Genomic DNA, 26,545 nt, shown 5'->3' on the forward strand with positions numbered 1-26,545 from the left:
GCTTCAGTGTCAGTCGGTGACTTTTGGTCTGCAACAGCAGCAGAACAGACTTCTCAGTCTTTTGAAGAAGCCCTTTTTCTTCTTCTTGATCTGACGGTCTTCGGACTTCATGCTGGCTTCAGGTTCTGGAAAAGGTTCCTCAAAGGGAACATCAGGAACCGGCCCAATTTCAGAACAAGATCCGTTGATCATATGATCTTCACCTTCAACACAGGATTTGGACTCGCCATAGGGTTCCTCACAGGGAGCGTCGGGCTCTGCAACACTTTCTGACAGAGCTCCTTCGATCGTAAGGTCTCGAGTACTCAGACTGGATGCCCTTTCAGAAAGAAGTTCCTCACAGGGAACGTCGGGCTCTGCAACACTTTCTGACAGAGCTCCTTCGATCGTAAGGTCTCGAGTACTCAGACTGGATGCCCTTTCAGAAAGAAGTTCCTCACAGGGAACGTCGGGCTCTGCAACACTTTCTGACAGAGCTTCTTCGGCTGGTGGAACATTTGCCACTGAAAGGCCGTCAGAGGAGCGCTCACCATTTGTGCTCTTCACATCAGGACTTGAAGGGGGCTCAAAGATTTCACATATCCGGATCCTTGCTACATCAGCAATGGTCTTCAGCAACAGGGGTGCAAAGTTTGCAACTTGGATAGACAGAATTTCTTCAGGAAATTTCTGTCTAATCTCTGTCAGGATGCTGTCGACCAGATCATCTCGGATAGAGCGGGTGAAGATGGCCTGTGTTTCCATCGCCGTGAGGCTCTTGGAGACACGATCTAAAGTGGCCTTGGTGACACTGGTGGAGAGGATACTTAGACTCTGGGAGGCCATGTTTAGGAGGGGACGAGGAGGAAGCTCCCAGAAGCCCTGGAGAACGCGGGGAACTACCTCGACCACTACCTCCTGCGCGGTGAGCAGTTTGCTGTTAGGCTGTTCCTGCTGCTTCTTTTTCAGGATTTCAACGTAATCCTTCACCGCGCTGAGGAATTTAGGTGCTCTGTAGAAAAACATGATAAGAGTTATCTGTTAAACATATTCAAAGCATCATTTAAATATTGAAACACTGTAGCTGGACTGTTAACCCTGTAACCACCTTTGTATCATACATGAGTTTCTGAGACCTCGATCTCATCAACATGATCAATACTTGCTATAATTTCTAAATGTTGTGGACAAAACTCTTTTTTAGTCTAAAGTTAACATTGTCGTTAACAAAAAGTTGCCAAAAACACCCAGTGTATCAAATGTGATACAAAAAATAAATACACAATAAAAGTAAATCATACACAACATGACATAGCAAAGAACTCATGTGTGGCTTTTGTTTAAAGGGTTGATAAACATCTCAGTTCCAAAGAATCTGAATTTTCTGGCTGTTTTTTGATGGGTTGGGTCTTACAGGGTTAATAACTGTATGTTACATGTGACTCACTGAAATTTAGGAGGTACGGCCTCTGGGAACTGAAGAAGCAACCTGGCTTCAAATTCAACGTCCCTCATTTTATTGCTGACGTTCACCGCCCACACCTGAAACAGAAAACACATTTACAGTGCGCTTATGTGTAAAGGTTATGTGCACGTAATGAAAAAAAAGTCTTGTGGGTTTTCTCGTCTTACCAGCCTTAGAAGAGGTTTGGCTTCCTCTTCGTCAAAATCCTCTAACTCAAACTCCCACAGCCTTCAAAAGAAAGCAAAGCAGAGGTTTTCTCTCAGCACTTACACGTCATCACAAACAGACTTTCAGGCGTGACAGTAACTCACTGCTCTCTGAGCGTCTCCCTGCTCTTCTCCACCGAAAGATCTCTCAGATCTTCAGCAGTGAGGTTCGGTGGAATTAGATCTTCCTGCTGAAGTCTGAGAAACTCCGTCATTATCGCAACCTAAAAGTAAAGGAGACATTTAATCACCACCACTCTCAGGTCCTCAGAAATGACCTGATATTTTCTGTCAGCTTTGGTTTGCATGAATCTGGGTCTAACCTGAGCCTTGTAGCCCGGAAGATACCAGCAGATCTTTACAGCTGTTTCATAAATCGGTGTGTTGAACAACACCTGTCAAAGAAATAGCAATTTAGTCATTGTTACTTAAAATGATTCTCAGTTTGTCAACTTTTAAAACGACATCAAATTCTTCAAATTACTGAAATGCAGTAAAAGCAAAAGCGTCACATACCCTGATAGGCTTATAGATTCCTTGACTCTTTTCCATTTAAACGTGTTCAAATCAAAGTCAGGAAGAAAAACGTCAACTGCTCTCCAACGATGGCGTACGGGGGATCTGGACCTGAAAATGCTCTCAGCTCGGTGGTCTCGCACAGATGAGCTCTTTTGACAGTCTGATGTTTATTTATGAATGCAGAATTTCTTGAGCAGTCACCATGGAAACTTGATGCAGCTTCATGTTGTTAAATTAAAAGTAAACACTGTGTATTTTGCACTCCACTCCACTAAACTTATCATATAAGTAAATAAAGTGTGGGTTAGGTCCTTCCTGTGGAAAGAGCCACACAAACCGATGGATCAGAAAAGACAAAGTCAGCTACAGCATGCCTTTTCATATTATGTGCCTGCTTATCTCCATTTCTTTACAGTAGATGGGAACTTTTGCAGTAAAGCAATGGCTTACAAACAGTGGACTGTGGACTAATGCAGACATCTGAAGCCTGACAGCAGCTGGTATATACACAGCTTTGGACAAACTGGCCCTTTAAACAGCCCAGAGGAAGAAGAGACCTCTGCGTTATCAGTGCAGCCTAAAGCACAATAATAATAATACTATTAATATGATTTTTAGAGCAATAATGCCCCAAATAATGAAGTCATTAATTACACATCCGTCATGCTTCACAGGAGGTCAGGAGTGACCGATGAACGTGATGCTACATTAGAGTCTGTCCTATGAGTTCAGCAGGAGGAGGTGAACCCACAGCTGGGACCAGTTCTCTAGTGGGTCCAGTATCATACTTGTGTTCATCCTGGTCTGAACCTGGTCAGAAGAACTGACTTCACTTTTGAAAATTCAATACTTATAAAAGGTAACCCCAAACAGTCTACAACGGCTGTTTTCTGTCCACCGAAGCAAATTTGATTGACGAGGTTTTTGTACCTTCACTTCTCCAAAAAGCAAATAAAGAGATTAAACAAAGATTTACTGAACGACCGTCAGAATTCCCAGAGCTAACGTAGATCGCTTTATGCTCTTGAGTCAGGAGGGATAAGAAAAGTGACTGCAAACATTGTGGAACGATTCATAGCGTTTGATTGCTTGTGTGAATGTATTAAACAGGAAACCAGGAGCTGCAGAAACCCAGTAATGCTGAAGACGCATGCGTGTGCGTTTATTACAGGTTTTTCTGAATGCTTAAACCCTAACTGTGATTCTTACAGCACAATTCCTAAAACTATTGATACTTATAGCAAAACCACTCACTGAGTGTGCAAAACTAAAAGCACAAACACTGCTTTGCACTCAGTTTGCCATTTTGTAACACACACTTTGCAAACCTGTAGCTACAATCCACTGCACAGCACTCTTTTTGCAGAACTGTAAACACAACTCACTGCTTTGCACTCAATTTCCAAATGATCAACGCACTCCTAGCAAAACTATACACATTTATGGCCATTATTTACACTATTTTGTCAACTGTCTGGCACACTGCCACATGTGAAAGCTTTTTTAGATAATTAGTTCACTTTGCAATCAGCCTAAGCACTATGATACAGGTAAGCTCTGTGTGTGGAGTACAATGGAGGGAGCAGGAAGAGTGAGAGGAGGCCGAGGAAGAGGACGTGGAGGTGAAGAAGTAGGATGAAGAGGACGACAAGGACAAGGAGGAGCAAGAGGAGGACGAGGAGGGGGGAGAGGACGGGTAAGAAGAGTAAGAAATAGAATTGCTGATGACATCAGAGCTACAATAGTGGACCATGTCATCAACCGTGGAGTGACCCTGAGGGAAGCTGGCCAACGTTTTTTTTGGTTTTTCTCAAACTTAAGTAACTGAAACCTTTCATTGAACTACAGCAGAAACAGATTGGAAATGCCAAGTTATTCTAACACTAGTGGACTTGTTAAACAAAACATTTGTTTCACTTCTTTCTCAACATGCAGCACCATTAAGAACAGTGGACCAGCATAGTTGGTCTGCATGAGCACACTTACTGCAACAGTTGTACATGCTGAAACTGGTTGCTGGCAGCTGATGTGAAGAAATGTCTGGACACATCAAAAGTTTTCTTTTTCATTTTTTCCCTCCCTTGGATAACATACACATGGCAAATAAAAACATGTAACTAGGGTGACGTGAAGTGTGTATCATCAGGTTTAACTCAAATATAATGAGGCTGTCCATCTGTGAAGTAATTGTTCCTTCAAAAACCACTGTGACAACAGATTTTATTTCATTCATTTGATGGTTTTCTATTCTGTATACTGGAACTTTTTAATAGCCCCCCTGTCCACACATCCTTGACATGAGACTTTCTGCAGAGTTGCACATGATGAATGCACACAAAACTTAAAGTGTTGCTGTCATATTTTTTTGGATGTGGTTTGTTGTCATAATCAAGAACGTGTCTTATTTTTTTATTTGTTTTGTTGCTGATCGGCCATTGGACTGCTGAGCCTGCAGTGAACAGCCAGTCACTGACTCTTGATGCTAGAGCAAGGACAACTGAGCTCTCTCTCTCTCTCTCTCTCTCTCTCTCTCTCTCTCTCTCTCTCTCTCTCTCTCTCTCTCTCTCTCTCTTTTAAATAAATAATACGTTCGAGCTGTTTATGTTTTTGACTTGTTATGGACTCTGACTGGCAATGGGAGGGCTGGCGGACTCATATTATGGAGGTGGAGGGTAGACACATTTTGTGTGCAAGAGACCACATACTACAGTGGTGATTGACACAGACTTCAATGGACATTTAGGTGAAGGGAACAGAGGTTATGAGGTGTTGGGTAGGTGTGGTGTTTAGGAGAGAAATCTAGAAAGACAGATGTGGGGCAGATTTTCCAAGTGGAAATGGCCGTGGTGCACACATACTTCAAGAACAGGGAGGAACTTGTAGAAATATATGAAAGTGGAGGAAGCTGCACACAGGGCAACTAAATATTATGCAGAAGGTGAAATCAAAAAGACAGGAGACAAGGAGGTGTCAGGGAGAATGCAGCTATGCAGCATCAAATGGTAGTTTGAAGGATGAGTTTGGACATCAAGAAGAGGAAGTGAGTGAAGGCAGAGACATGCAGGAGTATAAACAGGCTCTGGGTAGTAGGGAAGACTTACCAGATGGCTGGGATAGTACAGCTTTATTGAGATAAACTGCCAAGAAGGGCTTTGACGTCTTCTCTGCACAGAAGAAAGGGAAAAAAGAAAAGTGATTTTGAAAGTATTTGAAGGAAGAGATTTACAAAGAAAAAGAAAATAGACCAAGAAACTGGGAGGCTAGGCATGTAGCAGAAAGAGGTGACAAAGGAAAAGGCTCAGTGCCACGTATGTGAAGCTGGACCCCAAGGAAATGAGGGAATGAGACTTGCTAGGCAGAGAGTGAGTTTGAATGGATGTTCAAACCCAAAAAGAAAAAGATATATTCACATAACATAGATTGAAAGAAGCTGCAGGTGGCACAGCAGCTTTAATGTCTTCCAGACAGGAAGTTTTGGAAAGAAATATCATCATTTCCCAGATTTTACTATCTTAGTGTTCTGTAACAAAATCACTGTTGTGCGCATGGTGTTAGAGATGATGATGATTACAAACAAACTTAATGTGCTAGTCGTGCTTTTCTTGAGGGATTTGTCCTTCCACCAGTTTTCATGTCATTGGAATCATTTGTATTCACTGATTCTGGCACTTATTTCATCAAACCAAACTCCAAGTAAATACTTTCGGCTTTTTGGTTTTGTCAAACGAACTAATGTAAAGAATGCCTGGCTGTGCACTACACCACGCAGTGGGAATTTGTCTTCTCCAGTTAAATTCAGGATTAACTTGCTTTATAACACAGACCTCAAAAGTAACCGTTATAACCCCAAACACAAGAAAATGTGATCTACAGCACAGTGAGAACTGGCAACGCTTATCTGGAGGGGTCAGAGTGAATGAACTGGACACCTGTAGAAGCAGGATTTGATTTCCACTGATTTCCTTTCCGATCCGATACCAAGTAAAATTCAGGCTGGTATCGACGATACTGATCTGATACGATACTCTGAACAAAAACTTATTTTTTTACTCTATCTTTTATTTTATCTCAAATTATAGCGTCGTAATGATCACAGGACATCAGATTACTTGTTCTTATCACTTAATGATGCAGAATTATCATATAGAAATGAAAAACCTGAAGTTGTGGCTATTTGTTGCCTGCCTGCAGCATTAAAGGACTCCGTGAGAGACGTCTGTCTCGCCCTGGCAGCACCTCTCCCTCTCCTCCTCTTCAGTTCGCCTCAACATACGCTCGTCATATTCTGTGATATGATTCACTCTGAGGTGTTTGACCAGGTCAGCGGTGTTACCACAACACCTCACATTCTTGCCACATGTATGGCAAACCACGTCTCAGCTGTTCGTGGAGGTAAAATACGTCTGCACATGACTCTGTTTACGCTCAGCCATTGTTGTGAGTGTGCACGCCAAGGGGCCGGACACAATGACGGGTATCGGAGGAATCGATATTTCAGTATCGATCCGCACATCACTAGTTGAGATACGTTTTAAACTGGTCCAAAAAACAAATGCATATTTTCCCGAACCACTGTTCCTTGACTAAGGTGGATAACGTGATGAGGTCAAGGAAGGGTGTGACGGAGATTTGATTGAAAAACTTGCAATTGTCGTCCGTTAAAGTTTCACGTTGGCTTTTTCATCTTGAAAGCCCTCTCTGCTCGTGTCCAACCCGTGTGAACAATCACAGATGTGAGAAATGTAAACAAACCGTCCGCAGAACGCTGATCAGGTTATTTTAAGCGCAAGAAAACAAAAACGTTGCGCTCACCGTCGGCGTCACGGACGAGGCCTGGGGGTCCGGGCCCGTCCACAAAGGTCATTGTAACACAAATCATACGATTGCTAATGAAAATGCTATAAAGCTACATCGCAGATAAGTCTCTGGAGTAACAATCAAGGCCATGTTAGTTATTTGATGAATAGTATCTGTGCCACTCATGGCGCATGACTGAGGAGGACGTTGACCTCTGCAAGTCAGCAAAGTCTGCTGCTCATTGTATAAATATGAGATTTTTTTCAAAAACCAGCCATCATCTCGGAGGCTGACTCCAAAGTACCATCTCACTTCAAACTTGCAAAACAAGTCGAGTCGATGCGAGCGCACTGCTTGTTTCTAGTTAGTCTTTAAGGATGACAGCATTAGTCTGCTCCTTTGTATGAAATAAAGTGAGTCGAGTCCATGTGGTCTGGCACCCACCCACATTTCTCTGCTAGTGATCCATGAGGACTCCACCTTGTTGCCAGTTCTCTTGTGTGGAAGCTTCAGGAAATGACAGCTTCACTCTGACGTGTGTGAGCTGTGTGAGGTCTGTGGTTAGAAGTTTACAGTGTTTGCTCTTTGTGTCGTCTGTAATATGCTCTATGGCTTTAAAAAAATGGCCACATGTTTCTGTAGCTGAATTTGTCCATCTCTGACCTTCTGAGACTGTATTTTCAAACAGGGACGTTCTGACTTTTCTTCACCTTGTACTTCATTCTGCAAATGTTTTATACTCTATTAGAGTTATTACATTATTCTGTTATGCTATAAAATCAACCCCCATATAAGATCGTACTTAAGAAATACATTTAAAAACCTTCCTGTGCAAATAACCCAAGTTATCTAGAAGAAATAAAAACTGCACCGCAAACCAAACTCAGGTGTTCGACCTGTTGAGCTCGGGAAACTAACTGGTGTTTCATTTTAGTGAGTGCTTTGTTAGATTCCTTCATTTGAACCAAATGAAGTTGATTAAAGTTGATGCATTGATGTGTTTGAAGTGTTTTGTTAGTTGCGATGGATCTCCTGCTGTCTTTTTTCCTCATTATTAAAAGAGGATTTCTTTGAATTTCAAACATCCATTTCCTGTTTATCTGGTCCCGGGTCACAGGTGCAGCAGTCTAAGCAGAGAATCCCAGACCTCCCTAAACAACCACTTCCTCCAGCATATCCAGGACAATACTGAGGCATTCCCAGGCCTGCTGAGAGATATAACCTCTCTAGTGTGTCCTGGGTCTGCCCTGGAGACTCCTCCTCATGGGACAGGCCCCAAACACCTCACCCAGGATATTTTTAATTAAAACATCACAAATAAGTCGTCAGGTCTGATGGTCACATTTGTGAGATTCAACCACCATAAAGCAGAGATCACACAGGACACACTGTGTAACCCTCAGCTCAGGTGTGTTCAGGACATTTGCTTGGAAGAAGCCGTCTGTGGATAAATCCTGCTCTCCACCTCAGCTGTCAGGTTTATCCAGAGAACGGCCGTCCTGACTTCCAGCAGCCCCACAGTCCTCGTTTCTAATAAACTGGCATCACTGAAATGAACTGTCTGCCTCGCTGTTCAATAATCTGCTCTTTGCCAATTTCCCAGCAGAAGCTTCCACTCATATCAGCATTTTTCTGTGATTCTCACATGAACTAAACATAAAAAGCTGAAGCCAACCTCAGAGTTCCCCGTAGTGAGGAAGAGTTTCCTCTGAGCCACAGCTGAGTTTGATGCGTCCACAAAGGAAGACTGACGGGAGGACAGACTCTGGGAGAAAGGCAGATATTAAAAGATATGAATACAAAGTACGCTGCAACAAACAGGACAGCAGATTATGAAGAGCGGTTAGACCTTCATGTGTCAGTCATTGAAATGTGATCAAAGTTACCTGTTTGACATCCTGATAGAAGAAAATCAGCTTCTTGGATCCGTTTGCAGCAAAGAATTCATGGATCAGACTGAACTGGAAGAATCAGACATTAATGACTCAAAGGTTCAACTCTGAGGAAGGATCACGTCTCTGAACTTACTCTGTCATCAGAGACGATGGCGTCTTCCACCGCCGCCTCCTCCAGGCTGCCGGCGTCGGCCAGCCTGCTCATCAGGTATTTATGTCGGGCATCCAGAGCTGCCCGCCGTTCCTCCTTCACGGCTCTCGCCTGTTTGGCTACTTCTCTCCTCGCCTCATTGGACAGCAGCATCGTCCTTTTACCAGACACCTGGAGAAACATCAGCTCAGTCTACAGACGCAGAGACCAGTGAGAGCTTGGCCCAAACATCTGCAGGTTTCTGAGGACCACGTTTGACCCTGACTGGAGGCATCGATTCTGAGTGTGACTGCCTAAACTGAGCTACTGTCCCCCCTCCACTGAGACGTTGTCCTGTGATGTGTCATGGGGGGAAGTGTTCCTCATGGTTGGACTCGTGAGAAGTTCAGTCAGTTTATTCAAACTTTAAAAAGACGCATTTTCAGTCTCTGGATTTCAGCAGAAACAAATGTGAACACAGCACTTTTTGATTGAGTATAAAAGGATGAAAGAGTCAGTGATTAGTAACATTGTTGCTGACTGATGCTGTTGTAGAGCTGTCTTTGGATCCTCACCTTCCTGGAAGCCTTCCCTGGATTGCTCATATATCATTAACTTGTTTGTGTTCAGTAGAATCAGGTGTTGTGGATGCAGGTCGTAGCTGTGTGAGGCCTGTACAGTCAGCGCTGTGTGAGCGCTGTGTAACGTTAGCTGTGTCACACCTGGTCAAGAAAGAGTGAGAATGTTCAGAGCTTTAATGGAAAAGAATATTATTACATATAAAAGGCCTCTAACAAGTATTGTAGTGTTAATCAGGATGAAGTCCATCATGAACACTTCAGAGTGCTTCAGACAGTCGGTGTTTCATCCACAGAGCCTCCAGTCTGCATATCAAAGTATCCTGAGGAATGACAGTGAACCAGAGTTCCCCTCATTACATTCATGTGTGTGACTGTGAGGAAAAGGTGATTGTATGAACGTGTGTGAGCGAGTGAATGAGGCTTGTATCAGAGTGGAGATAATGTCAGCGGCACAAGCTGGACACTGCAGGTGTCACATGTGAATCTGTGCATCAGTGTCTGCACCTTTGTGGAGGTGAAGCTCAGGAGGTTTGGATTTGTTCAAAGCTCTGTCTGCTCCATCTTTCTTTCCCTCAGGCCTCTCCAGATCAGGAAGGAGGTCCTGTTCTCCTTCTCCCTCCTGGATTTCTGGATCCAGGGAAGGATCAAAGTCTCTCAGCCCAGCATCAGAGCTTCTGGCTGGGGGAGGACTGGAAGTTTCAGCTGGAGGCTGAGAGCCTGGATCTGCCATCTGAGTCACAATTCAAATATTCTCAGTAATCTCAAAAAGCAACAGAAAGGTGCCATTTTCATGAGCAGTGGGTTATCCAGCAGTTTGATTCATGTCAGCAGCATTTAGTTTGTAACTGCTGACTCACCTCTGGCTGTGTCCTGCTCTCAGGGTCACAGTGGACACTGTACCTTTGACCGAAGCTGCAAAGACAGTCAGCAGGGGTCTGGATGCATTCAGCACCACGTCCTTGTTGGGCAGACACCTTCAGTGACAGGACAGTTTATTATGCTGGTAACGTTAATAAGTCTGATCACCTGTAGAGCTCACTTAAACACATCAGCTGTAGAACATCATGTGTCATGGCGTGTCCAAACTCACAGGCTGCATCCTCCTGAGGACCCGGCCTTCAAGGTCTACGTGGGCCGGGTCCTCCAGAGGTCGGGTAGGCGGGAAGTGAGCGGCTGTGACGGTCTGGCCTTCAGATCCGCGTCACCGCTGTCTCGGTGGAGTTTAATAAACTCAGCCGTCTGCTCCTTGCTGTCTAAAATCTAACAGGACACTGGAGTAAACTCTCGACCGTCTCACACTTCTGTTTAATCACTTTTCTGTTTGACGTTTATTCAGCTGTGTGAAAACTGTAACTTCAGCCAAACCAAACAAACAACACTGAAAAAAGCCAAACGATAACATTTTTACGTGATCTAAGTGACTTATATATCATGTTTAAACCTGAACAGCCAAAGGCCGTGGGGGTCCAAAAACGATGTGCCGGGAGTCCGCTGTTCTCGCCGGCTCTAATGACCCTCGACCTCCCGGTTAGCTATCCAGATGGTGGGTAAGAGACGTCTCCAAAAACGTCAGAGCACTTTTGCAAATATGTGATATCTTGACAAACCGAGCAGATATTTGAAGTTTACACTCCTACATTCTCAAACAGGAGCCCCAGCAGAGATGGATGGCTGGCGCGGCTCTCCGGAGCCCCCAGTCAGAGCAGATGCAGGGCCAGCAGGTGTGGAGACCCCTGGCTGAGGCAGCTGAAGCTGTGGGTGGCTGTCAGCCAGCTCAGGATGCCTTTTGGGCTGCAGCAGCATAAAATCCTCAGCAGGCTGGGTAAGCTTGCGTGAGCTCTCTGTGGAGGCTGTTGCAGCTGAGATGGCTCACCCGAGCGGTGCAAACTTAGTTACCTTCAAGGCTCCAGAGTCAGCTGAGGTCAGCAGCTCAGCCTCTGGGGAGGTTACAATCCCTGGAACAGCCAGGTCTCTACAACCAGAAACAGTCTTTGCATGTGCAGCTTCAGAACCAGACTTGAAGTTCCAGTTAGTGTCCGATGTCCCAGAAACACTCAGGTGCTCACTGAGCAATCTCTTGAGGCCAACACTCAGAAAATCAAACCGTCTTTGAGCCTTTGTGGGAACATTTATCGTCTGTGCTGGAAAGGTGGAAACATCTGGGAGATGCAGCCTTAACACACTGGGCTTCACAAGTCCTTGGAGGCAGCTCACTAAACTCAGGGATGCAGACAAAATCAGCACTTGCAGGAACACAATGTGCCCTCTCACAATGAGCTTGGAAGCATAAACTGAGTTTTCCTCACTGACTGTTTTAGACAGGATTGTGGGAGCAACACAAAAAGCAGCTTCAGCTGGAAACACACAGTTTAGTGTCTTTGCTGCTCGCTTTAAGTCACAATAAACAGGAAACTCATTGTGTCTCATGTCAGAATCACTCATATACAGGAAAGGAAGAGGCGGAGCTTATTTCCTGCAGGGAGCGGTTAGCAGTCTGTGTCTTTCTCATTTCTGACTCCTAAAGAGCTGAAAAACACAGGCTGTTATTGGCTGGCTGACACTGGGATTAATGTCCTTGAAGCCAGCAGTCTTTAATGTCCAGGTTCAGAACGGGCAGGTGAAAAACAGTCCTTTATGTCCTCTGATGTTCAATAAACTGTCCTGATTACTGAGGGAGCAGAGAAAGTGTCTCCATCACTCACCACAGCTGGATGCTCTGAAATCCTGGAATCCAGCTGTGGAGAGGAGCGCCGGCGGCGTGGACGCAGTTTAGTAATCAGGGAACGGGAGACAGGAGGGAAACACAGCTGGGACCAATTACACACACGAGACAGGAAACAGTAACACAGGACTGTCAAAGTAAAACAGGAAATATAACACAGAGTCCAAAGTAAGGAGACGTGGGACACAGTGAAGACACAGAAACAGAAACCAGAACTATAATCACAAAACAAACTCAGAAACATAAAGAGTGAATCAGCTGATTCAGTGTTTGTGACAAAAACATGGATCCTGGTTAATAACTTTTATTTGTTTGTTTCTGTATTATTTTGTGTATCGTTCTTATGAGCTGTTGTTTTGTCAGTGAAATATTATTTCATTGTTTTAAGCTTTTTGTTGACTTTGAAGTGCTTAAGTTGATATTTTTGAACATTTAATTTGTTCGATTATTGTCGAGTCGATAAAACTGTCAAACGCACAGCTGCTTCCAGCACGGCCGGAGGAGAGGTGGCCGAGCAGACGCACAACACACACAGCTCACAGGTTTGCATTTCTAGATATTGCAGATGTTGCAGAAATTGAGAGTAAAGAACTCAGAGATCCAGCGCTGTCTCCTGCCCCTTATTTATACACCACAACACAACGACAGGCGTAACTCACACAAACGGGTAACATGAGGCTCAGATGCTTTGGACGTGTTCACATATACTGGACACAGAATGATGAAGATGGAGCTGCAGGAAGGAGGAAAAGAGGAAAAACACAGAAAAGATTCACAGATGTGGTGAAAAAGGACACGACAGCTTCTGTTTGTTAGTTTGGTTTTTCTTTATTTGGTAAAGATTCAGAAATAAAGAGAAGATCACATGTTTGAATATTATATTAACGTTCTGTAATTACAACAAGTTGTAAAATCTTTCCAGAGTGAGACAGAGACTGTGCAGAGACTGTAGAAGGACAGAGCAGCAGCAGAGCAGTCCAGATACACTGATGATCCTCTGTCAGATCCAGAGGGACACACAGGGCTGATGCTGGACTCTACATTGTGTCTGACAGTGGAGCTGTTCTCAGAGCAGTTCACTCTGCAGCACTGACAGTCATCTGCACTTCATTCCTCTGTCAGTCACTGCTGGATGAAGCTCTCCTCTCCACCTCCCAGTAACATGGCCCAGTCAGAGCGTCTCTACACACAAGCTGCTGCTGCTGCTTCAACCTCTCTGGATCATCAGGACACAGCTGCTCCTCTCTCAGCACACACACCGTCCTGTTTACCATCATCGCCTCCACCTGCAGAGAGAAGGAGGAAGAGCAGAGGAGATAAACGAGTGTTTCCAGAGACTCTTCATCAGCTGTCAGTCAGTGATGCAGCACATCCAGTATAAAGAGCAGCAGGGACGTCAGTGCTGGGACTGTACTAGGACTCATTGTTGCTTCACTTTTTCTAATCTTTGGATTTTTATTGAAGTTGCTGAAAATGTTTTTCCCTCCTAGTTTGAGTTTGGACTTTCATTCATTAGAAGAACCTTGGTGTGTCCACTCTGAGCTCTGTAGGAACCCCAACAACAAGCCCAACAATCCAGATGGACGGTTCCAGCTGTTAACTGGAGGAATTCCATCCAAACATCTGCTCTCACTAAATTCTTCCTCACCTACAGACTGTGTTCTTCACTGCTTTAAACTTGGAAATCAATGCAGTCATTGGTCTGCGTGCTGCTTTGTTCAGAGAGCTGATTGGCTGTTGACAGTGTTTGATCAGAGCGTGTCAGCCGTTACTATGGTGACCATAAAGGTGAGAAACAGGAAGTGTTTGTGTCCAATCCTGAAGCCTGTCACCGTTCTCCTCTCACAGCTTCACTGAGAAGCTGCAGCTTTACAGGAAACACTGGATCTTTGTTTCATACTGACTGTGTTTAGTACAACACTGCTGACAGCACCACCCACTCACTCCATCACTCTACTGACCTCAGAGTCTCCAGTCTGTAGTCTGGACTCTGCTGAAGATCAGACAGCTGCTTCACATCTGGATCCTTCAGGTTGTTGAAGTACAGGTCCAGCTGTCTCAGATGGGAGGGGTTGGACTTCAGTGCTGCTGCCAGATAATCACAGCTGATCTTTGACAAACCACAGTCCCACAATCTGTATAAAGAATGAAAGATGTAAGTTTATTAGACAAAGTGCTTGAAATCATTCAGTGTTTCATCATCTGTTCAGAGCTGAAGAAGGTTCAGAATGTAGAAGTTTAGAAAATGGAAACTCCAAACAGCTGAAGCCAACAGGAAGCAGCTTCAAACAAACACAACAAGAGAAAAAACTCTGAATGTTTCACATTAAAGTCGTACATTTCTCATAAAAACAGGACAAAGACTTGAAAAAGTCGTGTTTTTCCTTCCAGGAACCACATGGCTTCACTTTTAAAGGTGAAGTGTGACAGAAATGGACATATTTGAAGTCCAACACCTTTTTCCAGTCACATTATTAAAGCAGACAAACTACAAGCTCATTTTCATTCCAACAAGTCATCTTCTGACCTGGACTAACAACACTGGTCTCTATGTGCAGCTGGCTGTGAGACCAGTGCTCAGGGAGCGTCTACAAAGTGCAACACTGAAAGAACATCACACACTCATTTGCTTCCAGCACTTTCACACAAACATCTACTGTCATTATTGTCACCAAACTCTGTGGATCCTTTATTGCAAATTCAAATGGGATCAAATGGTCAGACAAAAGAGGGTTATGAGGAAATATGATGAAATGTTGTGTATTAGCAGCAACTTATTGAATCTTTTTCCTCAGAAACCAAACAAAATGATTGACAAACATGTTTTTACAAACTCAGTGTTGGACTTGGATCAGCAGGATAAGCTGATGTTTAAAGGCATTTGAGTCTCGCTGTATGAGAGTCCAGTTCTTACTCAATATTTATGGATGATGTTCTTTCAGTGTTGCACTTTGTTTGGCACAAAATGAAATTATTTGGCCTCTCAGATGCTTTTAGAGATTCCCAAATGACTGATGATGACATCTCTGGGGTCTGATTGATAGAAAAAAATCTCTTTGAGACCTTTTGTAACTGACAAACTCTTCATCTGCTAACAACACTGAGTTGAATCTCCATGGCTGATAGTTGGAGCAGGCATCAGGAATACACATTGAAAAAACAAGAGGAGAAATCACCAGAGTCTTATAATCACATTCTGTAACTAAAGGGAGACGTTTTTCTATACAAATATATGTTTTATGGACATTAGAAAAAAAGAGTATTGACGTGAAGCAGGATTATGAAATCTCCATACATCAGCCAGCCCATAATGATCAAGAAAGCTCTGAATGACGCATGCTGAGTTTGGACTAAGTGTACTTTTGTGTGAACTGTGGTCCATAGCAGATAATGAGCAGTTTAGGTCTCCCTCAAAGATGATATTGTGTGATGACATATTGGGGAGCCGCGCAAAGACATTAGTGAAAAATCTGTGATCGTCCCAATTAGAGGCGTAGATATTTGCTAAGATCAAATGAAAACCATAAACTATATTTTCTGCACTTAAAATCCTGTAATTTTCTCATAAATCGACAGTGCGGCTTATGGATGAATTCTGGTTGTGCTTACTGACCTCGAACCGATTTTATGTGCTACACGGCGCTCAGAAACCTTTCAAAAGATGTTTTGGTACGACTTTGCTCAGCTACGAGGCCGCACCGCTTGATGGATTGTTGGAGCATTACAGCTACGAGGAGCCTCGCGGAGTGATACGTACTCTGCTTCAACGTAATATTACTGTATTGAGTGTGTATAAGGACCATAAATGGCACCTGTAAGAGACACGGTTACAAAGAGGGTTTCAAACTCCAGGCTGTCAGTCACGCAGTAGAACCTGGGAACAGAGCAGCTGCTTGTTATTATGCTCAGCGTCTGTTTACATTTTGACTGCACGATTGTGAGCTGTTTGTTATGCACAAAAACAACATTGTTTTCTTTTATTTATGGAGCATTATTATTTAATAAATGCTGATCATTTATTTCTGAGTAATTGTTTCATGTACATCTACGCTGTATGTTAATAAATGTGCCTGTGTGAGATTTGGGACACAGCTTTGACTAAGAACTCTCTTTTTGTTCGTACTTTCTGGCTTTAAAAATATCGTGATATATATCGTATATCGCCATCCAGCTAAAGAATATCGAGATATGAACTTTGGGTCATATCGCCCAGTCGTAATATTGCAATAGGTTGTCCGTTAAACTCAAGCGGGGCTTGGGCCCTGGCACGGCGTAGCCACACAATCCTGGTAGTAGTGACGCTCGGCTATGACGGCGTGCGGGTTACCAGCTGGCTTTCTCAGGATAGGGCTCCTGTGTGAGCGGTCGACAATAACGTCTTTATCCATACCCAGCACTTCACGTAGTAGCACGGATACGGCCGTGGAGGAGCTCGAGTCCAGGCCCTCTGGGATCCCTATGATGTGGATGTTAGCTCTCCGCTTCCTGCCTTCATCACATTTATCCTTCAGGTCAGACAGCTCCTCCTTCATACTCTCTACTGTAGACTGCAGGGTGGTCACCTCATCGCTCCACATTGACAGCCCATCCTCAGCTTCTTTCACTGTAACCTTTACTCCATCAACTTCGCCGCACGTCGCCGCCATGCTGTTAGCGATCTCATTTCTCAGTCCTTGCACGTCAGCCCTTATATTGTCAAAATCTTCTTTCAATGCATTTCTGAGTTCTTCTTTTAACAGCGTACTAATGTCCTCTTTAATGGATTGAAGAAGCTCCAGTTTTAGAGCAGTAGGATCCACATCACGCGCGTCTGTTGAGTCTGCTCTTCAGCGGCCGTAGAGCTGGACGCTGCCCTTTGGCCATCATCGATACTCTCGCCCGAGATCGCACCGGGGCTAAAATATTCACCTGCTCAGCTGTTTTTGATCAGTTTGAGCCTGTGTGGTTTGATCAGGTGGAGGAACGATGTGATGCTATAAAGACATCATCTTGTCCAAATGAAGTTGTTCCAACACGTGTTTAAAAAGATTTTAAAGGTTGTTGGTTCCGACATCTTAGCGATTTTTAACAGCAGTCTTAGTTCAGGTGTTGTACAGCCTGTTTTAAACATGCTGTTGTACAGCCTGTACTAAAAACCTGATCTGGATCCTCTGTCCGCTCAAATTTCAGGCCTATTTCAAAGCTTCCCTTCCTGTCGAAGATTTTGTAAAAGATTATATTTGTTCAGCTGCAATCTGTTGTAAAGGTTTCAGTCTGGTTTTAAAGCTCTTCACAGCACTGAAACTGCACTTTGAAAAGTTCTTAATGATCTTTAATCAGCCACTGATCAGGAGACTCAGCTGTGCTTTTGGATCTGACCGCTGCCTTGACCACAGCATCTTGACCTCACCATTGGAGCATGGCGGCATCAAGGGCGCTCTATTAGACTGGTTCAGCTCTTTTATTAAATCGCATTATTACATTTGGGGCTTATATTTGACGGCAATTTGAAAAACAGCTGAGCTCAGTTGTACAGCGGTCTTTCTTCAAACTGAGGCTTTTATCTAAGGTGAGATCATTTCTATCTTTTAAAAACCTTGAACGGGCGATCCACGTTTTCATGACGTCCCAGCTGGATTATTGTAACTCCTTATATGTTGGAGTTAGTGGGACCTGCCTGGCAAGACTGCAGCTGGTCCAGAAAGCTGCAGCTCGTCTTCTGACACAAGCTCAAAGACATTTATCGTCCCAACAACCACATATACGCTGGTCCCTCGCTGTAACACAGTTCACCTTTGGCGGCCTCGCTGTTTCGCTGATCTTTTTTGTGCAATTTTGCATGTTTTTGTTTTTTACAGCGCATTGTGTTCTGCGTCCTGATTGGCTGTAGACCACTGTCAGCCAATCTCGTGCCGTGTCTCCTGTACAGTACAGAATGTGTTCAAATTTACAGCAGTGTGACTCTGCAGTGCTGCACTGTATGTTTGTACGTTTTGTCCCAACAAACAACAATGATGACGAGACGTTTTGCACCTGTGGTAGCAGCCAAAGGCAGAGGAAGATGCTGACCATCATAGTTTCAACAAGGAGGCAAAAAGGTTGTAACTGTCCACAACAAGAACATCGTAAGGATGGAGTCAGCTTTGGCTTTGTGGCTCAGTGACCGCAGGAAAAAGAACATCGTGCTGGACACCAACATTATCTGCATAAAAACTCAAAAGCTTTATGAAACTTTACCTGACAGCGAGGAGCCCAGGCCATGGACGAGTGCTCCTCACACAGAAGCTCATTTAATGCCAGCAAAGGCTGATTTGACACATTTCAGAAACACTTTGCTTTCACTCTTTAATAATGAACTTATTTTTCTATGAAGGTTTGAACTTTGTTTAAACAAGAGAGAAAAGTGTGAAAATGTTCATGCCTGTCTGAGAAAAGTGTAGAAAGTGTGCAGTGAGGGTTTAACTGCCTTAAAACTTCTATAATACTTGTAAAACATAAAGCTGCTACTTCATTCTGAGACTTATTTTTAGAACGTAACTCGATAAACGAGCGACCGCAGTACTGTATTGTGTTTATTTTGAAAACTCTCAACAGGATCTTCAGATTTATTTTGAAAGCTTTATCTGGAAAACACAAACACATAAGCAGGAAACAAAGAGCGTGATATGAAACGATAGACGTTTTCATATGGTCATCATATATACATCGTTCTATCGAACAGCCCCAGCTCCTGCTGTCAGTCTCTGTAAATCTGCTCTGAAAACACATTTGTATTCACTGGCTTTTAATACAGCATGAGAGTTATTTGATATTTGATGTGTGATATTAATATTAGGAGTTATTTTAATCGTTATTTTGGATTCTTGTACAGCACTGTGGTCAACGCTGCTGCTGTAATTAATGTGCTATAAACACATAAACAATCTGCAGTTAAACATCCAAAACTAAAGATGTGATCGCTGCCTTTAGAAAATGTGCTGATGCACAAGATATCAGCTCCATTAAGGTGGAATGTGGCCGTGTTAGAAACATGTTGGAAGAAGTTTGAAGCTGAAACTGTGAAGCTGAGAGTGAAAGAGCTCCAGCGTCTGTCACAGGAAACTTTCTTATTTCCACACTGATGAAAGCATCAAGCTTTGATTTCCTGCTGCTTTTATTGAGTCACACTGTGAAACTGAGCCACAGCTGAACCAGCATCCCTGTACAGCAGACACTTACAGCGCTTGGCTGCTTCCATTGGACCCTCTGCACAGAGCTTCAGTTTCCTCTTCTGGTCCCAAAGTGCAGAACAACAAGGTTTCAAACAGCTTCGTTCCAGCAGCATCAGCCACAGACATGCAGAGAGAATCCTTTGGTTGTGTTGTGTGTTTGCATATCTGCTGTGTTGCTTTGTGAGGATGGATCATCTCCTGCAGCTCCAGATAAACAAGCTGGACCTGAACCTGGTAGCTTCACTTAGAAGACACTTGTGACGGGAACGTGTGAGAAGTTTTGTGCAGACAAGTTTGGATTTAGAGTGTGGGACGAGCTCTCCACAGTCTTTGTGGAGATCCACATTCTGCATACTGCCTGTGAGAAGCTGCAGACATTTGTCCTCCAAATCCACTGAGCAGCTGCTCGTGGTGGTATTAGCTTCATGTGTGCGTGTTAGCATGAAGCCTCGGTCACACTCTGCTGTGGACACGGTCACGGACAGCTGGACGCCTGATGGACGAGTCGTCCTTCCTGTTAAACTTCTTTGAGCATGAGAAGAGCATAAGAAGCTCAGTGGACACTGTTCAGGGTTTTAACTCTCGCTTTCACTTCAGCTTCACCAACAACAGCACAAGCAGAGCAGCCCACTGCCTGCATGGCTGGGACAGCGCCCCCTGGTGACTGTAAACCACTACAACATGTAGACGGCCGTCTGCAGGCTGGATGTAGCACCACCGCAGAGACGTGCTGCAGCTCTGTTTAGTTACCCAGCTGACAGCAGAGGCTGTAGTTTACTGTTACCAACATGGAAAACTGAAGCTTCACCAGCTGGAGCTACAGAGCTGGAGAACAAAGGAGACTGAGAGGCCAGAATGATGTGGGAGGAAACATCAAGAGCCTGTTTGAAAGGAGACACATGTGGATGCTGTGCCAGTCTGTGGTCTGTCAGAAGTCAGCTGAGTCACACTGCAAGAAGCTGCAGAATCTCAGAGGAGGAGATTTGGAAGTGTTTGTGGGACAAACTGGACTCAAAGAAAGAAGATGTTTGTGAAGTCTTTGGTAGAGGTGAGCAGTGTGAAGCAGAACACATGCAGATGAATCAGGAGGTCAGCATCAGTGTCTCCTTGTGGTGGACGGTAAAAGAATCAGAGCCAACGCTCCCGTCCACCCTCGGCATGAAGCAGTGCTGTTTCTGAAACAGGAGGACAAGTCCAGAGAAGACAGAGGAAGCAAAGATGAGGGTGGGACAGGACAGCAGGACTTCCGTCACACCTGCAGCTCCATCACACTGCTGTAGCTCCTCTTCATCACACATGTACCTGCAGCCTGTCTTCAAGTCCAGGAGTCACCTCCACACAGTGTAGAAGCCTCCTGTGCAGACCATGGAGTCCAGCCTCTGTCAGGGAAGTCGGCACTAAAGCCTGAAAGACTTCAATCTGTCTCTGCTCCACCCGAGAAAGACCAGCACCGTACTTGTTGTGCATTCAAGGAGGGAACATCAGCGCTGCATCGTGGGAACAACACCGCAGGAACAAAGACACAGCATGGCCGATGAAGGACGAGGACAAAGGCAAGGTGAGTGAGAAGACCCTGGTGGTGTGGACGGACCTGCAGGGGCTCCAAGACTGAGGAACAGAGACGTCCATGTACCAGCTGAGGATGCTGCAGTGATCCAGGGAGCTCGGTCCAATCTGAGGCCGTGTGAACTACGTGGACCACAGTTTCTTCACAGACTTCAGCCACGTGAACATCTGGAGATCCAACAGTGCACGAGCTGTGAGCCATCAGCTGTTTCTCTCATCAGCTGCTGTAATGAGAGCTGCTGGAATCATCTCGAGCAGCAGGAAATCACTGATGTTGTTTCTAAACAAAGATATGGGACTGAGCTCCGCTGAGCTCCTTCTACTTTCATCCAGATAGAAACTGCTACAGTCTGCTGATTATTGCTTTGCCTCCATCACACGAGCTCTTTATCCTGTTCTTCACTCTCATTGGTTCTTTGTCTGCTTGTTTTTACAACAGTAGTCTTCTGATTGGTCAAAGAAGACAATCAGCTGTGACTAAATGTAGCTCCTACAGCAGTGATGGGAATAACTACTGAAGCTAATCCAGTATCAAAGCTCAGGAATCAGCAGCTCCCACCTCGTTTTCTTTCAACAACTATTTTTAGCTGCTGTGTTTTTGTCTTTCTGCAGACCTCAGACATCCTGCTGCTCTGGACAGCTTTTTCATTCTTTTTTATCATTATTTTGCTTTTCTTTTATTATTATGTTATATGTATTAATATGTGAAACACTTATTCTTTGTGTTTTTGCTTTGCTCCTGTCAAACTGCTTTAATAAAATCTGCTGCAGTCTAAACTGTGGACGTTCCCTTTTTAACCCTTTGTGAAACAATAAAGGTTTAAATCTGAGTATTCATCTATGTTAGTGTTTAATGGGTCTAATAGGTTGCTTTGGCCTTTCCCAGTAATATCTTCCCTTGCAGTCTGTGGTCCAGGCTTCTAAAACCATCCCAGGTTAACAAGAACTACAATCTAGAGGAGAGCTGCCATAACAGGTGTGACTGATGAGATCTGACCTGCAAGGTTACTCAGGTTTGTTTGTATCAGGACAAGCAGGGAAGCCGCCTGGACGTCAAAGTAGTTAGAGCTGGGCGAGTGTCCTCACCCACATCGGCTTCACAACTCTGCATCACCTACTGAGTAAGACTCAGAGCATCAGAGATTAGAAGGTCTACAAAGAGCTGAACCAGACTTCCTGTATAAAGGTTTTAGTTCCACAGATCGACAGTGTCAGCACAACTAAAACGTGGAGACTGACCTCAGAGTTTCAATTTGATGTTGTGGATTCTCCAGAAGAACACACAGCTGCTTCACTCCTGAATCCTGCAGCTTGTGGTCTCTCAGGTCCACCTCTGTGGGAAACGAAGGGTTGAGCTTCAGCACTGCTTCCAGATAATCACAGCTGATCTCTGACAAATCACAGCGCTCCAATCTGTATAGAGAATGAAAGATGTAAGTTTATTAGACAAAGTGCTTGAAATCATTCAGTGTTTCATCATCTGTTCAGAGCTGAAGAAGGTTCAGAATGTAGAAGTTTAGAAAATGGAAACTCCAAACAGCTGAAGCCAACAGGAAGCAGCTTCAAACAAACACAACAAGAGAAAAAACTCTGAATGTTTCACATTAAAGTCGTACATTTCTAACAAGAGTGTTTTAAAGACAGAGTCACTGATGATCATCTTCTGCCCAGTAAAACTTTGGTTTTCCACATGTGAGTGTTAATGATGCACAAAGACTGTGAGTGCAAAGAGGGAGCGAGGAGGATGACAGAGAGATGGTACAGGAGCATCAAGAACCCGGCGAGGAAATGAGCAGAAGGACTTTGGAGCCTGTTGGATTGAAGCTTTCACAGAGACGTGTTTGACTGGACACCACCAGGACAGACTTTTAATCCCAGGATTTGGATGAGCTTTCTGTCTTTATGGTCACAAATGATGCTGTAACTCTGTGAATGTCCTGGAACTGTCAGCAGTGTGGTTACGTCCTTTTGACCTGAGTTTCCACAGCTCTTATAACAGCAGTGTACATTCAGACTGAGACACGCTTCAGCCTGTATGGACCTGTTTCTGTAGCTGCCACCATCATTCCACATGTTTGTACATCAGCTTATCAAATCCTGTCTGCTGTCTTCATTTATTACTCTTCACCTGCTTCAGTCTCACTGTGTGGGCGGAGCTACCTGAGCCCCGCCCACACAGACACAGCTCCTCTCTGGAGCTAAACGTCTGCTTCATGTCCGCCTCTTTTCTTCATCCTCCACCTCTCTTTTCTCTTCTTCAGTGTTCTGCAGCCACGGAGCCTCACAGCCATTAGCACGCCCATAACTGAGCAGCTAGCATTACCCAGCATGCCGTGCAGCAGTGTCAGTTTGTAAATGTGCAAGAATTCCTGCTCCAAACTGTTTCACAGACTGCTGTGTGCCGTGACCTTTGACCTGCTAAAGACAGTCAGCTGTGGATTATTCATTGTTGTGTCTGATACTTAGAACTGTGAGGAAGAAGCTACACAGTTAATCAGGGTCCCCTCTCTCTGAATCAGGAAAGGTGGGCAGGCCGCGTGTGGGCCGCGGGCCATACGTTGATTATCACTGTTTGAAATGTGAACATTGTTCTGCTGCAGTCAATGGACTAAACCAGAGAAGAAGAAAACAGACTTTACCATGAAGATCCTCAGTGTGGATCAGTATAATATCAGCCTGATGTCTGCAGTTTAGTGTCAGCACAACTTTCACATCATATTCATCTCAGCACAACTAAAACATGCTGACTGACCCCAGAGTTTCAAATCGACATCGTGGATTCTCCCGAAAATCACACAGATGCTTCACTCCTGAATCCTTCAGGTTGCTGTAGGTTCCACTCAGGTCCACCTCTGTGGGATACGAGGGGTTGGACTTCAGTGCTGCTGCCAGATAATCAAGGCCAATATCTGACAAACCACAGCCCTTCAATCTGTATGAAGAATGAAAGATGTAAGTTTATTAGACAAAGTGCTTGAAATCATTCAGTGTTTCATCATCTGTTCAGAGCTGAAGAAGGTTCAGAATGTAGAAGTTTAGAAAATGGAAACTCCAAACAGCTGAAGCCAACAGGAAGCAGCTTCAAACAAACACAACAAGAGAAAAAACTCTGAATGTTTCACATTAAAGTCGAACATTTCTAACAAGAGTGTTTTAAAGACAGCGTCACTGATGATCATCTTCTGCCCAGTAAAACTTTGGTTTTCCTCATGTGAGTGTTAATGATGCACAAAGACTGTGAGTGCAAAGAGGGAGCGAGGAGGATGACAGAGAGATGGTACAGGAGCATCAAGAACATTAAAGTCTGGCGACTAAATGCCTCACTCCTAAATGACAGCCAGTTTTTTGAGTTCATACATACTGAACTAAATACTTACTTGCAGTTGAACACAACTCCAGAGATATCGCCTTTAACTCTCTGGGATTGCGCCAAGGCATACATTAGAGGTCGCATAATATCATTTGCAAGTGCCAGGAAGAAAAGAAAAGAGGCTAGGCAGTGTGAATTGGAGGCCAAAATAAAACACCTAGAGCAACAACACAAAAAAGCACAGACAGCCAATTTGCTTTCCGATCTTAAAATGTTACGTAGTGATCTTAATAGTTTAATGAACGAGAAAATTGAGGGCAATTTCAGATTCACTAAACAAAAGTACTATGAACAGGGTAGTAGGGCTAGTAGATTGCTGGCAATAAGACTCAGGAAACAGCAAACTTGTAATATGGTCCAAAAGTTGAAGTCAGATCAAACCCTAATTACTAAACCAAATCAAATTGCAAGTTGTTTTGCCAATTTTTTCAAGTCATTATATAAAAATTCAGATACATGTAAAGATAACAATACACTATCTGATTTCTTAGAAAAGATCAATTTAAAAACACTGTCAGAGTCTGTAGCAAAGGAGTTAGATGAACCAATTCGACAACAAGAAATTTTACAGGTGATTTCAAACCTTAAAACTAAAAACAGTCCTGGCCCTGATGGTTTTATTAACGAATTCTATAAAAAAACTTAAGGACAAAGTCGCACCCTTATCACTGAAAGCTTACCACTGCGCTCTGGAGACTGGGACTATGGTGCCGTCCTGGAACGATGCTACAATTGTCGTAATCCATAAAGAGGGCAAGGACCCCACAAACTGTCAATCATACAGGACAATCTCATTACTTAATACTGATTTGCGCATTCTCACCACGATTTTAGCCAAAAGAGTTAGTAAAATTATTACACAGGTTATAAATCCAGATCAAACAGGGTTCATTGCAGGAAGGCACCATGGGGACAATGTTCGTAGATTGTTGAACTTAATGTCCTTGTACAAGACCAAACAAGAAGAAACAATGATTCTGTCTCTTGATGCGCAAAAAGCATTCGACAGGGTTTCCTGGCAGTACTTGGGCCAAACACTTGAAAGATTCAAATTTGGGCCAAACTTAATTAAGTGGATACAGATTCTTTATTCCAACCCAATGGCGGCTGTACGGGTAAATGGAACAATATCAGCCAGATTTCCACTGGAACGTGGGCGTAGACAAGGATGCTCACTGTCGCCCCTGCTGTTCGATATAAGTATTGAGCCTCTGGCGCAGTTGATTAAAGCCCATCAAAGCCCTCCTCAACAACAAGAAGAGGGCTTTCAGAGGGGGCAATAAAGAGGAGGTGAGGAAGGTCCAGGTGTTACTAAAGGACAAGATCAGAGAGGCTAAGGACAATTACAGAAGGAAGCTGGAGTGGAAACTCCAGCAGAACAGCATGAGAGAGGTGTGGAGGGGCATGAAGACCATCACTGGATTCAGGCCAACCAACAGCAGGGGAGCTGAGGGAGGTGAGAATAGAGCCAACGAGTTGAATCTGTTTTTCTGTTTTTTTGGGGGGGGGGTTTGCCTGTCCCGTTTGGCTCTTTTGCCATCAGAATTGTTGTCTAAAGGCAAAGAAAGATGCCCAACGGATTTACTTTACCAAATTGACCATCCCAGCCTTGCCGTAATGGTCCATTTGATTCACCTTTTATTGTTTATTTTATTTTCACTTGCTGAATACGGGACAGACTTGACTGGGGGAAAGAAGGGGAGAAAGAAAGAGGGAAAGAGAAACAGCTGAGAAGAGGGACGGGGGAGAAGGGCAAAAAACAAAAACCAACAGAATGGGCAGAAAAAAAAATGCATATATCGATCACCTGGATCACCTGTTGAGAAAGAAAAAAGAGAACAAGCAGAAGAAAACAAGAGTAATAGAATAAACAACATCACAATGATATATGGGAATATGACAGTAAATACTAAATATTAAACATTATTGTGCAGCACATAAGATCAACAGAACACAGTGTGCTTTGAGGTAGGAGCCAAAAAGGGTGTAGTTTGTGGGTGTGATCACCCGTGTGTACACCTGTGAGCATGGACGCGCTTGTTTTTAAAAGGTTCCTTCATGTAATGATCTGCTAGAGGGTGTGGGGGGGGCCACAGCCCCATCCTCCAGGGCATGAAGCAGGTAT

The 26,545-nt window shown here is 44.0% G+C and overlaps 1 protein-coding gene and 1 long non-coding RNA gene across 2 annotated transcripts in view; both read right to left on the reverse strand.

Moving 5' to 3' along the window:
• Positions 1-26,545, reverse strand: part of LOC112432436 (protein NLRC3) — a 3,307,575-nt gene that overhangs the window by 3,036,307 nt on the left and 244,723 nt on the right. Inside the window, exons 11-12 of the mRNA XM_076881152.1 lie at positions 23,803-23,982; positions 22,290-22,463 (exon numbers count right to left, since the gene is read on the reverse strand). Of these exons, the coding sequence (XP_076737267.1) occupies positions 22,290-22,463; positions 23,803-23,982 (354 nt within the window). The remainder of the gene's footprint in view (positions 1-22,289; positions 22,464-23,802; positions 23,983-26,545) is intronic.
• On the reverse strand, positions 1,790-5,304 carry LOC143415773 (uncharacterized). The gene is made up of 3 exons (XR_013096216.1): positions 2,167-5,304; positions 1,974-2,045; positions 1,790-1,874 (listed from the first exon to the last, which is right to left on the reverse strand). It is a non-coding gene; the product is annotated as an uncharacterized LOC143415773 (long non-coding RNA).

This window comes from Maylandia zebra, unplaced genomic scaffold (genome assembly GCF_041146795.1).
Source record: "Maylandia zebra isolate NMK-2024a unplaced genomic scaffold, Mzebra_GT3a scaffold03, whole genome shotgun sequence".
Taxonomy (NCBI): domain Eukaryota; kingdom Metazoa; phylum Chordata; class Actinopteri; order Cichliformes; family Cichlidae; genus Maylandia; species Maylandia zebra.